Below are 12,445 nucleotides of genomic sequence, written 5' to 3'. Positions count from 1 at the left end.
GGGGGCCGGGAGCGCGGTGTTCAGCACGGCAGCTGCTGCGGGGCAAGGCAGAGACAGAGGTGGTGCTCAAACGCCTAGGCGCAGTCCAGGGCGACTCCAATCCCAAGGGATCTGGCACGGGCTGCAGGGGGCTGGGCGCGGTGTGGCCTGGGGGGCAGGCGGCGTGGAGTCAGTCCCTGGATCCGCGAGGGGCGTGGCTCAGGCCCACAGCTCGCGTCCCCACCCCCCGCGGGCCTGGGGGTGGGGTGTCGATTGCAGAACCGGAGGCCGCGGGCCCACTCTTCTTGCGGTCCTTCTCGGGAGGCTGCTCTTGGGGCGACCTCTGGCATGGGGCAGAGGGGCAGTCTCAGGCAGTTGGCTGAAGTTAGCGAGGCCTGCCGGGCCATCTTGGCGTCCTGGGTTTAGCGTCCTGAGGTGGTGCACAGGCTGTGGTTGGGCGCTTGGGCCACTGGATCCGGACTCCGGGGCTCTTGCCCGGGGTGGGCCACGGGTTCTGAGTCCGACATGGCAAACACACGTGCAGGGATGGTGGTGTGGGGTGGTGGGGGGCCTGGTGCAGTCCTGGGGAGAGTTGCTGTTACCTTGGAGACCGGCTAAAGGTGGCTTGAAAATTCCCCCCGTGGGAGAGGCAGCGGTCAGTCCGGGGAGGGCCGCCACGGTTGCTGTTGGAATTGTCCACACGGCCAGCCCCTGCTGACCAGCCACTTGACCTGCAATACTGATGGGGATAAGAAGAGGTTGAGTAACTGCCCCTGCTGGAACCATAACTCCTGTCAGAACTGTGGCTAAGTTTTCCTGAGTCAAGACCTGCAAAAGCAAACAAGATTTCAAAAAGAAAAGAAAACATAAAAGAAATCAACATCGTCAGCGCCAACACCGGGTCTCTGGGACCCAGCGGAGCACACATAAAGCATTCGGAGGGCAGTGGGGAGAGGCAGCGTGAGGACAGGCGGGGAGAGACCTTCGGGGAGGCCGCGGTGGACCTATTCCTACTTTCAGAGAAGCAGCCTACAAGGGAAGGCAGGGCCCAGTCCTACTGGGTGGGCTGGAAAGGGTGCACCCCACCCCCAGCCTTGCCCACAGGACAAGGTGGCAGCAGGAGGGGTGGGACCCAGTGGTCATGTGCCCACAGAGGCTCCTGGGAAACTGAGTACCCTTGAGGCCTGCTCCCTGCTCTGCCTGCGAACAACCACTGCTCCGCGGGGCCTCGGCTGCAGGGCGCATGGGAGCCATTAGGTAAACAGAAACGCCAGTGTCCTGAGAAACTTCATGGGATTTCTACCATCCTTGCTGGCCCCAGGGAGGGAGACCGCCTGGCAAGTGCAGATGTGCTTTTCCCAGGGGGCCTGGACTGGGGCTGGGGCGCCCTAATAGGAGAGCCCCTTCCTGGAGCCACAGCCTGTCTTGACACTTGGCGCTCCCAGATCTCAGAGCTGCCCCATATGGGCTCTCCCACGCCTTGCTCCTGCCCACTGCCCTCTGTCCAACTCACTGGGTGGCCCTTACCTGGGGGGCAGCTTGGATAGCCAGCGGTGTCAGGGTCTGCGATGCCTGAGGCTGGCTTGGGGCTTGGCTGAAGGTGGCAACGGCGGGGGCAGGGCTCGGAGGGATCCCTGGGAGTGACTTCCCTTCACGTGGCAGGGAGAGAAAAAAGGACGTCATGGAGTGAGCCTGCTGTAAGCAGCTTAGAACACCCTATCTGCAGCGGGAAGCGAGGACTCTCTCCCTCACCCTATTTCTGTGCCCACCTCTTGGCTGGCTGGTTGCTGGCCTTCCCTGGATCACCTGGAGTAGGATGCTACTGATAGAACAGGCAGCCAGAGCACCCTGTGCCAGACGTGGAAGAGAAGCCACCCCCTTGCCAGGTGCATGTGAAGAAAATGCAGGGTTCTGCACAGATGGTCGCCAGCCCCTGGCTTCTTGGCCTGGGGTCTTCAGGACACTGAGACCCATCACATGGTCCAGCACAGAGGGGCCTGAAGGGATGGGTGCCAGGGGAAGGGGGCTGGTTCCCTTGACTTATGCAATAACTGTTCACCTCTGGGTATCTGACCACCCTGGCTTCAGGGTACTTTCTGGATGTAGCTTCTCTAAGCTACTGGTTGGAGAAGGGCAGGCATTCCTGCAGGGCAACACCCTGGAGAAGAGAGTCCGCCTAAATGCAACACTGGACATGTCTTTGCCCCACCACAGGATCACAGAGACCCTCTAGGCCAGCTGACTTTTCTTGGCTGTTCTTTGAGGTTGAATCAAGATGAAGAGCTCTCTGAGCTTCTAAAGGGGCTTGTTCCTCCAAGTTCTAGCCTGTTCTTGCTACCTTGGTCTCTCCAGGGAATGGGGTGTGCCCAGCAGGAAACGATTCACTGCCACACAGCAACAAGAAGGTGCAGCATTTAACACTAAAAGGAGTCTGAGTGCTCTGATGGTGTAGTGGGTTACACATTGGGCTGCTAAATCACGAGGTTGGTGGTTCAAACCCACCAACCACTTGTAGGAGAACGATGAGGCTCTCTGCTCCCATAGAGATTTGCACATTCAAAAAAAATTTTTTTAAGTATTTGCAGACCCAAGACCCCACTGGGGCAGTTCTACCCTGTCCTATAGGGTCACTATGAGTTCGTCTTTTAGGCATTGGGTGGGGGCCAGATCATTGGCTTCTAATCTAGGGAGGATGAAGTGAAGATCAGCGGCCTTTCTCTTTAACACTCCCTAGTGAGGCAGCGCACAGCTGGGAGGAGAAAGCACTTGTTAGCTCACCTAAGGATTCCTGCACTTGTTAGCTCACCAAGCCTGCAGCCAGCTCCTGTTTTCCTTTAGAAAGGCACCAGCCTAGCTTGCCACTATACTGCTCATCGTTAGAATAAAATCCAGATCACTTAAGAAATTAAAGGGATAAACAAGTAACAATCAAAATATAAAATACTAAGAGAAAATGAAAGGGCAGATTTATCTCCTCGGTGGAGGGCAGCCAACAGGCCTCAAACCAAAAACCAGACTCACAAGGCCCACTCATAGCGACCCGAGAGGGCAAGGAGAGCTGCCCTGTGGGTTTCCAGGGCATTGACTCTGTAAGGGAATGACAAACTTCATTCTCCCCTGCCCGTCCCCCCCAGTGGCTGCTGACCTTGCAGTTATCAGCCCATCACATCATCACTACACCACCAGAGGTAGGTATTGGGGGAAATCAGCATATGCATCAGAGGAGAGGGTAATCTGAACACATTTTGAAAACATTCTTGACAAAAAGTTTTTAAAACCCCGAGGAATATTTTTAAAAATGAGAACATTGGAATATGGTAAACATACATGATAAAAGTTTACCATCTGAAGAAATGAAATCTTTGTTCCGGTGTATGGCCAAATTAGGGCCCAGGGGCCAGGAGTTTGCGGAAGTGGATTTTGTCTTTTTCCATGTGATAATGCTCTCCTACGTAAAAAGTTTCTTTTCTGAGGTGCGTGAGCGACTACACCGAGGGAGCACAGTGGTCCCAGCCTGTGTATGGAGCCACCCTGAGTTGGGGACTGTCTTGGTGGCATCTAACAATGCACCTAAAAAAAATTTTTTTTTTTTTTAAGCATCGATCCAAAGACATTCACATTGGAACTTCTTATGACAATGAAAAACAGGGTGGGCAGAAACAGAATGGAGAAACCCTGGGGTCTATCAGTGTGTGGATAATGGATCAGTAAAGAGATGAGTCTATAAAATAGTATAGCGGTGAGGGTCCCCTGATCAGGGACCCTCAGTGTTTGCAATGGTGAAAACAGGTGTGACGAGGTCTGGGTGGCAATTTAGTGACATCAATCACTGCATTCCTTCCTCTTTTACCCTGAGAGTGCCTCATGGTTTAGTTTACTTTTGTTTTAGTAAAAGGGCATTCTCCGTAAGATCGAGCGTACCTAGGACAATCCCATTGAGGTACGGGTACTTTAACGGAACAAGTTCTGGCAGCGATTGGGAAGTTATCAGAAAAAATCCCTGTTACCTGCTTGACAGTGAGAACATTCCTTTTTAGAGGAGCCGTGAACACTCATGATAAGAAGCGCTGGTAAGCATCGGACTACTACCACAATGTTGGCAGTTCAAACCCACCAGCCACACTCGGGAGAAGGAGCAGGCTGTCTGCTTTTGTTAAGACTTACAAAGCCTTGCAAATTCTATATAGGGTCGCTATGAGTCGGCATCGACTCCATGGCAGTGGCTTTAAGGTGGAACTCATTGCGCTGGGACCTATATCTGAGCGTCGAGTCAAGGAAGGTATAAAACACGGAGGAGGGCTCAAAGCCTGACAAGGGAAGCAGGGCACTGCAGACAAACCTGGGAAACATCTCCTTTTCCTGAGAAGGGTCATGCTGAGTGGAAAGGTGGGCAGGGGTAGACTACTCCTTACCTCCCCGGCCTGCTCTTCAGGACACTATCCCTAGGGAGGTGACAACCCATCTCGATGGCACCAGGCCTGGGAAAAGCGGTCATGCCACTTGTCCTTCCTTTATTTAAAAAGGGGAGAAATAATCCAGGCGACTAGGACCCAAAAGGATCTGCCTATTGATTTGGAGGGAGGGCAAGTCTCATGCCGTCTGGAAGTTTTCATGCTGAGAAACTGCTGTTTTTCTGCTCTTTTGCGCTCTTCCTCCTCCTCCTCTTGGCCCACCCCTGCCAGCCCAGGTCTTAGCCAAGGGCTGACCTCTGGTGGACAGCCAGGGGAGACGATTCATGGCAGGTCCTTGGGTAAGGTGACCAGATTTTAACATTGGTAAAGTGGGACATCATTGATAAAACTCATATCCTGGCGAAATAGCCACCTGGCAGCCGAAAACTGTATACCCTAGCTTGTCGTGTATTCTTTCCAAAAATTGGGACTTTTTAAAAAAACGCCATGGGATGTGGGAAAAATTGTTAAAAATTGGGACGTCTGGTCACCTTATTCTTGGGGGACTCCCAAGGCTTCCTGCCGGAAGAAATGTCTAGGCTGCAAGGTGTTAAAGAGGAAAGCCAACACCTGAGGGATGGCAGTGTCCATAGCCTGAGAGTAAAGCTTGGATCCACAGCTCAGCCTCTAGGGCTGCCTCACTGGTGTGCAGCAGGTAATCAAGAAAGATAAGATGTGTGGGGCAGTCACACCCATCAGGGTGCAGGAAAATCAAGCTCATGTCTAGGTCATCTTTGGAGGAGGAAAAAAACAACCCAGACCCAAAACCTCCTTGCCACTGAGTCGGTTCCAACTCATAGCAACCCTATAGGACAGGGTAGACCTGCCTCTGAGGTTTTGACACTGTAACTCTTTACAAGAGTAGAAGCCCTCATCTTTTTCCCAAGGAGCGGCTAGTGGTTTCTAACTGCTGCCCTTGGGGGTAGCAGCCCAATGTGTAACTGCCACTAGGGCTCCTCTTTGGAGGAGAGCAGCACCTAAAAGTCCCCGAGGCTTGGCTCCTGCCTGCCCTGTTGGGAGTCTCAAACCCACTGCCACCGGGTCAATACCAACTGAAAGCGAATCTATATAGGACTGGGTAGAACTGCCCCGTGGGTTTCTGAGACTGCAACTGTTTACAGGAGTAGAAAGCTTTCTCCCGAGGAGCAGCTGGTGGTTTCGAACTGCTAACCTCAAAGTTAGCAGCCCAACTTGTAAACACTACCCCATCAGGGCTCCTTCTGCTGAGAGAGTAGGGAGCTGGAATTCTGAACCTGCATCCTTAGTCCCCTCCCCCACACCTCTGAGCACTATTAGCCAAAGGCCTGAGCTGGAATGGCCCGCAGGGCCTTGAAAGGTACTGGCCCTCTCTGGATTAGGCCTGAGGGTCTGAGTTAGACTTAGCAGCCCTCTGAGGCTGGTTTGAGCCCCTAAACGACATCCTGCTCCCAGCTCCCCTTGTCTCATCGTAGTTTAAGTAAAGAAGTGGCCAAAACGAAAAGGTCCTAAGACAAGGAGTACAGGATAGCGCTGGCAGCTCAGGCTGTCCACTGGACAAGACGAGGAGGCCCTCACGGCACGTCCCGAGGCGCATGCTGGCCCTCCAGGGGGCTGCAGAAAGGGACTCGGGTGAACCAAGGGCAGATGAGAGCAATGACTTCGTACCCGCCGCCTCTGCAGAGGAGTCCGGGTTGTCTGGCCCCGCTTTGCCAGTGGGCTCACTGGCTTTGTCAGGGCCTCCGCCCAGGGAGCCCTCGGTGGCCACATCCTCCAGGCCTTTGCCTTCCTCCTCGATGGGGAGCGGGGCATCCACGCCAACCTCCAGCACTCGGATCGTCTCATGGCCGGACATCACAATGACCTGTAAGCACAAGACAGAGGCATTGCTGGAGGGAGGGGCCAGAGCTCTGGGTCCAGTTGGGGGAGTGCGGAGAGGCCCAGAGGACTGTGGTTCAGTGCGAAGTCTGGAGCCTGGGGGCAACCTACAGCTTGCTAGGAGAAAGCCAAGCTCTGGGTCAGCAGGTGCAGAGGAGTGCCTCGGACCAAAATGCTTGGGCCTGTTTCTCCCCGACTCCCTCTCGGGAACTCAGATCCAGGTGTGGTGAGTGGCCCATCCCACCTTCTAACAACAAAGATGTCCTCTTGGCTGCTGGGCTCCCGCAGTGTGGCCCCAAGTGCCCCTGACATGGTAGCCACAGCTGAAGTTGGGCCAGGCAGCAAATCCTTTTCTACTTCCCTTGAAACCATCTGGAAGTTTCTAAAGATCAAGGACCGAAAAATGCTTCTCCACCAGGCTGAGTAGCTTGTTTAAGCTCTCATGAGCCTCTATTACCCAACATTTCCCAGCAAGCCCACTTCCTGAAGCCGGGGTCAGAAATCCTACAGCGGTTCTCAACCCCTTTGGAGGTCAAACGACCCTTTCACAGAGGTTGCCCGATTCATAACAGTAGCAAAATGACAGTTATGAAATAGCAACTAAAATAATGTTATGGTTGGGGGGACACCACATGAGGAACTGTATTAAAGGGTCGCGGCATTAGGAAGGTTTATAGAAGACTTAGCTGTCCCCCCACTCCTCCCGGCCCAGTTACAGGAGTGTCCTGTTGCCAGACTGCGCTGCACTCAAACCACGGGTGGGGGGTGGGCGCACTCAGAAGGCAAGGGGCGCCTCCAGGTGTAAATGTGGTGGGCAGTCCCGGGGTCGCCCCAGAGCACTCGGTTTTTTCCCCCTGCTCAGATGCCCAGCACTCAAAGTTCTTACTCTCAGCACTGACTGCTTCCCGATGGGCAATTCCAAGCACACGGGCTGTGACCATTAAAGAGGTTTATATCAGGCCTCCCTGCATGTGGCCCTGGCCTGAGCCACGCCCACACACACTAATGACACCTGCAAATGGGATGCCCCTAGACTCTGCTGGGAAAAGTAACAATGGGGCCGGAAAGGGTGTATACATGACATGAACCCCTAAATGCAATTCCCCCATTCGACTCAAATTTGACCCACAGGGGACTTCATTCCAATTACATTTTTAAATTTTTTATTTATTTATTTTCCAAGTACATTTTAAGACATGTTCGTCTCTCTTTTTCCTGTTCCTTTGTACATGTTTACAGTCCCTTGCAGAAACTTAAAAAAATTATAAGAGGGAGAAGAAAAACATTAAAGTACCTGGTGTTCACACTTTGTCCTATGCCAATTTATACATATATTTTTCTTTTCAAAATCACCTTTAAATTAGCATATTTCATGTTTTAAAGTCACAGCTTAACTCCCCCAGCTCTGCCCCAGAGAAGACCTTGAGCTAGCAAGTACAGATGCTGGGCGGCTGAGTGGCCATCTTAATAAGAAGTGGGCAGTACGGGGCGCTGTGGAGTCTTCCTTCCTTGCCCATCCACCTGGACCCATCAAAGATGGGACAGCTTCCTCACCCCTCCCACCCCTCCTCCCACCCCAGAAGATACCTGCTCATTGACAGTCAGAGATGCATCTGGCCCGGGTCCAGGTTCCATGGTCACTCGTCAGGGTGGGGTGGACCGGCCCACACCTAAGCGCATCCTGCAGAGTGGGACGGGTGGGACAAGCATAGGCTGATGTGACACAGTAACACCATGTCCGAACCTTCCATAAAAAGCCAGGACGAGAGGAATGGTGGAAAGAGGGAGAAGCTAGATCCTCCCCAACGTCAAGGGAAGCACATCTCACTCCCGAGAGTCGACACTGCAGCCTCTAGAGTGGTGGTTCTCAACCTGTGGGTCTCGACCCCTATGGCGGGGGGTGTCTAACAACCCTTTCACAGAGGTCGCCCGATTCATCACAGTAGCAAAATGACAGTGATGACGTAGCATTGAAAATAATTTTATGGTTGGGGGGGTCCCCACAACATGAGGAACGGCATTAGGAAGGTTGGTAACCCCTGCCCTACAGGAAGGTGGGACCAGGACCCTGTGTGCTTGGTGGTGACCAGAGGACAAGGAGGACTGGGCCCTGCTGGATGCTCCCAGTTCACATTCAGTGGAAGCGAGTACACCTAGGAGACCCCGGTGGATCTGCCCCCACCACTCCGACTGCTTCTCAGGGCCGCCTAGCGTGTCCATCTGGGACCCTGAGCAGATGGCCTGGAAAAGATTGCAAAGGTGGGAATGCACTGGAGCAGGGGTTCATGAGCGCCACCAGGAGGAGCACTTGCTAAAACTACAGATCTCAAGCCGCCACCCCTGGCTACCACAGGGCCTGGGTCAGCAGGTGGGGCCCACAGAACCCATTCGCCAGGGATCCTGTGGCGGTGGCCCAAGACTGAGCGGCATTACAGGTGGCAGAGCGGCCTGCCACAGGCCGGGAGGACAGGTTGTCTGGCTGACAGAGCCACAAGCCAGAGAGTCATGGGAGCGGGGCAACAACGGGGACCGAGTGGGGGTGGACACTGAGGAGACACTCGTGTATAAGGATGAAGGCGCCTAGCATTTCTTTCAAGTGACTACCAGCCAAAAGGTTGTTGGCACTAACTCATCCCGAGGTGCCTCAGGAGAAGGGCCGGGCAGTCTGTTTCTGAAAGGTCGCAACCTGGAAAACCTTTCAGAGCAGTTCCCCTCTGTGCACGCGGAGTCTCGATGAGTAGAACTTGACTCAACAGCATCGCTCAGCAACTGCGTGCGAGACCTCCGTGTTCTTATGACTCATGCGTCGGTGTGTGTCCTGGGGTGGACTGTGCTCCCTCGAAAAGCTGATGTTGAAGTCGCCGTCCCTGGAATTTCAGAACGGAATCAGATTTGGGATGGGTTGCTTGGCAGGCACAATTAGTTAGGCTCGGATGATGTCAGAAAGGTGGGCCCTCTTTCTGACCGGTGCGCTCACCGGGGCAGAGTGAAAGCAGCCAGGTGAAGGCAAAGGTCGAGGCTGGAGCTGTCTGTTCCAAGCCAAGGGGCCCTTCAGTAGTTAGAGGAGGCCAGGAGGGACCCGCCCCTCGGGCCTTCAGAGAGAGCTCAGCCCTGCGTGGCTCCGGTTTGGGATTTCAAGCCTTTGGAACTGTGGGAGAACAGTTGCACTTTCTGTTTTAACTTTTTATTGAGAATTGGCCAAAGGCCTTCCAAGCAGGTCAGTTTTCCATGTAATTCAGACCCCATTTCCTTCGTCGGCTTGATTGCAGTCCCCAGTAGGGGCCATCATTTCCCCACATCCTGTGATCCTGTCTCCACTCCTCCTCCTCTCCCATCTCGGCAAGGGAACCCACGTGGGTTGTTGTGAGCAACCCGGTTTGCGGTCCTTTGCTCCAGCAGCCTGAGGAAAGCAACAGTGCGTGGAGGGAGCCATGGCGCTGTGGATGCACTGGGCCAGGGAGCTGGGCTCAACTCCGACCCTCCTCCCCTTCCTTCACGGTGTTGTGCTTTCTCTCACGTCAGAGTTTGGTCCTTAACAAAGGTCACCGCGTTAACCAGTTAGAGGTAGTCAATGCAGTGCCACTGACCAAGCTTCCGAGCTGGTGCAACCCTCGCCACTGGCTCGTTCCAGAACATCTGCATCATCCTGTCGCACCCAGTGAGGGGCCCTGGTGGTGCAGTGGGTTACATGCTGGGCTGCTAACTGCAAGGTCAGCAGTTCAAACCCACCAGCTGCTCGAGGGAGGGTTCCAGTCCTGGAAAGCCACAGGGGCAGTTCTGCCCTGTCCTAAAGGGTTGCTATGAGCCGGAATTGACTTGATGGCAGTGAGACACACATACACACCCCGCTCCGGAAGAACCTCCACATCTCCAATTCCGAAGAAGGCCTTTAGAGAAGGCAGCAGTGGCCAACGGGGTGGCCTGTGGCTCCTGGCTGCCAACCCTGGTTACTCACAGGGAGAGTTCAGGAGAGACAAGTGTCCATTTTGTGGCCATGTTCTTAAGGGGATTAGCAGGTAAGGCCTATATGATTCTGAAAGCCTTTTCACCCTTGACGTTCAACCAATTTGAATATCCACCCAGGTCCTTAGGATCCAGCCCTTCTCATCAAGGGCAAAGTTGGTGCTGGATCACAGTATGTGGACACACTCAGGTCCACCCTAACCCAGCCACAGGGCTTTCGCTTGGAAACACAGGCAGAAGAGAGGCAAAGCGCCCCCTCAGCCCAGAGCTGCCCGAGTCTCTCAGTCTTATCTGTAGACAGCCCCCATCAGAGACACACGTGTGATATAAACAACTCTCTAGTAAACAGGTGGGAGTCCTGGTGGTACAATGGTTAAGCACTTGGCTGCTAACAAAAAGGTCACTGGTTCGAACCCACCAGCTGCCCCTCATGAAAAAAAAAAGGCCTGACAATTTGCTGCCATAAGGTTTCCAGCAAAGAGAAACACTCAGAGGCAGTTCTGGTCTGTCCTACAGTCACTGTGAGTCAGAATCAAGTCAAAGGCACACAATAATAACAACAGACACTTAGCATTTTGGTTTTGAGTCGTGTCCTGCATGCTCTCCTTGCTCGGTGTCTATGCAATCGCCCCAACCTCTGGCCAGGAGCTTCCCGTGTTTTCAAACCTCGGGCCATGGCTTGGTCTGAATGACTTGACAGCCATCCTCTGTCTGAGTTTCGACCACTTCCCCAACGACTGGGTTAAACAGCACATCTGGGTGTTCTCCCCTGGACCCAGGGGCCACACAGTGTCCTCAGCCCCGTCAACCTGGTGAGGAGCCATCTGTTTTAAAAGAAGGGGATCTGGAACGACCCCATTATTAGAATTCCAGAACGTGAACAGATCCCAGCGGAACAGCTCTGGTGACACTGCACTGGGAGTCAGAGCCACCCTGGGCCTCGTCTTTTCGCTCCTTTCTCCAGTAAACAGAGTTGGAGAGCCACCATCTCAGTCGAGTCTAGCAAGGCACCATGGTTGGCTGACAGGTAGCTTGTGGATCGATCCCTGCTTCTCTGTGCCAGCCCCCACATTCCAAAACCACCTCAGGGGGAGAGTGACCCGGGAGTGCCCACTCAGGGAGAGTCTAGAAAGACCCAGGACCCTCCAGAACTTCTGGCGGAGTGGCTGAGCTGGAAGATCTAGGGGATTCTATCTGCCGTTCTCATCTTTAGGCTCAAGGGCAATAGTCTAAGAGACCCAGCAGGTACACCGAGAAATGGCAAACAAATCAGAACTCCCTAGAATAACCTGAGGCCTCACATTTTAGAAACAACCCTGGCGGGGGGGTGGGGTGGGGGTGGGGAATGGGGAGTTCATATCAGGGGCTCAAGTGGGAAGAGAATGCTTTGAAAATGATGATGGCGGCATATGTGCAAATGTGCTTGACACACTGGATGAATGCATGGATTATGATAAGAGATGTAAGAGCCCCCAATAAAAGTTTTTTTGTTTTGTTTTTTAAATGAAGCAACCCCGAAATGTCTGGGCCTTCCTTCATTCACGGTTGACACTATGGGGTTGAAAGAAGTCCCTGGATGGGGCAAGACGGTTAATGTTCTTGGATGCTAACCGAAACATTGGAGGTTCCAGTTCCCCCAGAAGTACCTTTGAAAATCAGCTGTTGGCCCCACCCAATTTACAATAACAACTTGTTATTGAAATAAAGAAAACAAAGCCAGCCATTGAAGATCCCCTGGAGCAGAGATCCTCGGTGACACACAGAGGGTCGCCATGGGTCGGAAGGGACTGTACGGACAACCGGGCAACCGGCTCCTGTTACTGGTTCCTCTGGGACACAACGAAGAAAAAGCACCTTCCCCAGCTTTGCTAAGAAGTCGACAGTAACAAGGGACGTGAAGGAAGGAACGCGAACACTGCACACAGTGTGGCTGAGGGCCATGGATGACGGGAGGGGGCGGGAGGAGGGATCTACACAAGGGGCACCTAATGCAGTCTTGTGTGATCCTTGTCCCCGGGCTTCCGGGCTTCCGAGGTGCGGTGTGCTCCCGACTGGAATTTGTACGTAAGGAGAACTTTGTCCTGAGCAGAAGAAAGTGAAATGTATTGCTGGGAAGCAGACTTTCAACTTAGGCCCACTGCTGTGGTCGCAGCCACCCCTTTAACACTCCACGCGGTCTTCAAGGAGTGAAATACCCT

General features: G+C 53.6%; 1 protein-coding gene across 1 annotated transcript in view; it reads right to left on the bottom strand.

Annotated features, from left to right (window-relative positions):
• POU6F1 (POU class 6 homeobox 1) overlaps nt 1-9,988 on the bottom strand; it is a 17,893-nt gene extending 7,905 nt beyond the window's left edge. Inside the window, exons 1-5 of the mRNA XM_045287225.1 lie at nt 8,971-9,988; nt 7,872-7,965; nt 6,075-6,270; nt 1,507-1,628; nt 224-807 (exon numbers count right to left, since the gene is read on the bottom strand). Coding sequence (XP_045143160.1) covers nt 224-807; nt 1,507-1,628; nt 6,075-6,270; nt 7,872-7,919 — 950 coding nt within the window. The 5' untranslated portion in view covers nt 7,920-7,965; nt 8,971-9,988. The remainder of the gene's footprint in view (nt 1-223; nt 808-1,506; nt 1,629-6,074; nt 6,271-7,871; nt 7,966-8,970) is intronic.
• Nucleotides 9,989-12,445: the final 2,457 nt, after the last annotated feature.

The sequence above is a fragment of the Echinops telfairi genome, unplaced genomic scaffold (assembly GCF_000313985.2).
Source record: "Echinops telfairi isolate 266 unplaced genomic scaffold, ASM31398v2 ScPeMD7_12;HRSCAF=54, whole genome shotgun sequence".
NCBI lineage: Eukaryota > Metazoa > Chordata > Mammalia > Afrosoricida > Tenrecidae > Echinops > Echinops telfairi.
Note: the sequence above shows the minus strand (reverse complement) of the source record. Positions and strands in the feature narration are given on the sequence as shown.